Consider the following 2,639-nt stretch of genomic DNA (forward strand, 5'->3'; position numbering starts at 1 on the left):
ACCTCCAATACAGCCGAAAGAACATATTCCCTAGAAAAGAGCTTTTAAAAATATCCCGCACAGACAAAAACCTTTAAAACCACGTTATCAGTGACGCCTTTAGGGATCATTTAAAATGTGTGGGTAGAAGGAATCCATGACACAAAGTGGACACACTGCCCATCCTTAAATCTACTCACACTCTTAAAAAAACTACCTTCAAAACTAAAAAGACTGCAAACTGAATCCTGCCAGAAGGAAGGAAAGTTGAACATGATATAAAGACAAGTGGATAGTGAGAGGTGGAAATATTTCAGCTAAAGTATCTTAGATTGTCTTGAATTTAACTTACATTATTTGAAGTCAGTTTAACCAGGTGCTGAGCTGGAAGTTGCAATAGACAATTTTATTCTACGCTATATAAAAACTATAACGTCTCTGTTGTATTGATGTAGTTTGGACAATCTGCATCATTACACACAAGTACAATCAATTGTTCTGCAATCTGAAACAGCTACTCATTCCACTCAGTACAGAACAGTGCCAATAGGGTTTCATTTAATAGTTTTTTCAAGTAGCATCACAACTCGTTGGGCATTATTTGTGCTAGGGTAAAAGTTACAGCCTTAATGACAGAAAAACATACATTCTAAAAATACCACGGACTCAAAGCATGTAGTGTTCCAGTATAGTCCGCGAAGGAGGGTCTATCGAGTCTATTTTCTGAATAATAATGCCGGGTTTTTGCAAAAATGCTTATTGTCATGAAAATAAAAGCCACCTGATGAGTTTCAAAATAAAACCCGCCTTTTACAGAAAACCCTTTGCATCTTTCAACAACAAACAGGATAAAGGTTCCAAATATTGTGTGCTTTGTTGCATGTGGTAATATTAATATTAATATTGACATAGACATAAAGTAAGATGTCTGCAGCATTAGAATGTAAATACATAAATGGAAGGGTTAAAGTGTTATTTCCCCCATATTTACAATGTAATCTGATTTGTAGCATAGAGTTCTCATTACAAAAAAATGTAAATCCATCTAAAGAAATCAACAATCTCACAGAACAAGTACAGGATTTAAAGGTCTATTTCACCAACATGATGAACTAAATTTCATTCCAGGTGTGAAAAGGAGCTCGGTCTTACCTGAAGACGCAGGGCTGAGAGGGCAGCTTCTGGAGGGCAGAGCAGGTGTGTCCACTGACAGGTGTGTGTGAGTGTGTGTGTCTGTTCTGAGCCTTATGCAGGGATATATAAGTGAGACAGGTAAGAGCGAAGGCATGTATAGCTCAGGACACACCCACAATTAGACAGCTGAGTGTGTGTGTGAATCTTTTTTTTTCCTTTTCCACAGGTCCCTCTTTCTTCTCCACTCCGACTACCTGCACACAAGGCGTGAAATAATCTAAAAGAAATATAAAAATGGCATCTTTCGTCAACGTCTTTCTCCTGCAGTGTGTTAGTGTCTCTCTGTCCCTCCACCCTGCCCCCTACTCGCTCTCTGTTCTCAACCTTAAGGGGGGGGGACCGCTGCTGTGACACAGAGGAAAACTAGATAGGTTTTCCATCAACGCACCACCACAATAGTAAGAACACACACAGCTTTACCACATATGCATGCACAGAGACGCACACACAGGCTACACACAAAAAAAAGCGCACTTGTATGCATGCACACATAATCACACACACACACACACACAAAAATTATTCTAGGTCTCAGCTGCCAGTTGATACAGTGAACTAATAAATAAACTGAATGGGAGACCTCACACACACGCACAAAGTCTGCCTGGGTTTTCCATTTGTGGCTGCAGGAGGAAGGGCAGGGTTGGGTCAGAAGATATTGTGGCTTTGGGTCCAGTGTGTGTGTGTGTGTGTGTGTGTGTGTGTGCGTGTGTGTGCACATGTGTATGTGTGTGGCACATGATGGGTATATTGTGGGGAACGCCTGGCTCTGCTTCTTGTCTTGAACAGAGGAAACCATCTTAGCAACCACCCGGTCCAAACTACAGCGGGTAAAGACATTCTTTTAATAGGCTCTTAGATTATTTGTTGGACATTCGCGGCAGTTTCTGGACACTTTGGTGACATGTCACAAAGGTCACACACTGCCAGATCAGACCACAGATGACTTTAAAAGTTTTGGCCAAAGACACAAAATGGATTTCCTTTTTTGGTTTGCGGTGGAGAAACTGGGTTTCAGGGTGAGGGAACAAATGCATTACTTACTGGAAGAGCAAGAATCTGCATCTCCTGAGGGTACTTTAGTGTTTTGGGGGTTTCAATGACTTTTTCCATGTCTCCCTAGAGAATCTGGGCTGAGTTGGGAATCATTGCCGTTCTGGGTCTATATAGCCACCCACTGATATAAGGCCATAAAAATAAACAACCTGAATTTAAAAAAAAACATCTTTGTCTTTGACGGAGCTTGATAAACTGTCAGGAGAAGTCAAGGACCTCACAACATGATCAAATCACAATCACAAAACACTAGCGGGAGGTGAACCGGAGGCGTCCCAATTTCTTTTAACTTAATATATACAGTACCTTATTTGGATGCCAGATGCAAAAATCATCATTGTTCATCACCATCATTGTTTTGCTGTATATATTCAGCTACAGCAGCAGCTTTAAACAGCTGGATTCCTTCA

General features: G+C 40.8%; 1 protein-coding gene across 1 annotated transcript in view; it reads right to left on the bottom strand.

The window, feature by feature from the left end:
• The window catches only part of gpha2 (glycoprotein hormone subunit alpha 2), a 4,398-nt gene extending 2,112 nt beyond the window's left edge, over positions 1-2,286 (bottom strand). The window contains exons 1-2 of the mRNA XM_034857379.1: positions 2,214-2,286; positions 1,132-1,223 (exon numbers count right to left, since the gene is read on the bottom strand). Of these exons, the coding sequence (XP_034713270.1) occupies positions 1,132-1,223; positions 2,214-2,286 (165 nt within the window). The remainder of the gene's footprint in view (positions 1-1,131; positions 1,224-2,213) is intronic.
• Between the last annotated feature and the right edge of the window lie 353 nt (positions 2,287-2,639).

Source organism: Etheostoma cragini, chromosome 19 (genome assembly GCF_013103735.1).
Source record: "Etheostoma cragini isolate CJK2018 chromosome 19, CSU_Ecrag_1.0, whole genome shotgun sequence".
Taxonomy (NCBI): domain Eukaryota; kingdom Metazoa; phylum Chordata; class Actinopteri; order Perciformes; family Percidae; genus Etheostoma; species Etheostoma cragini.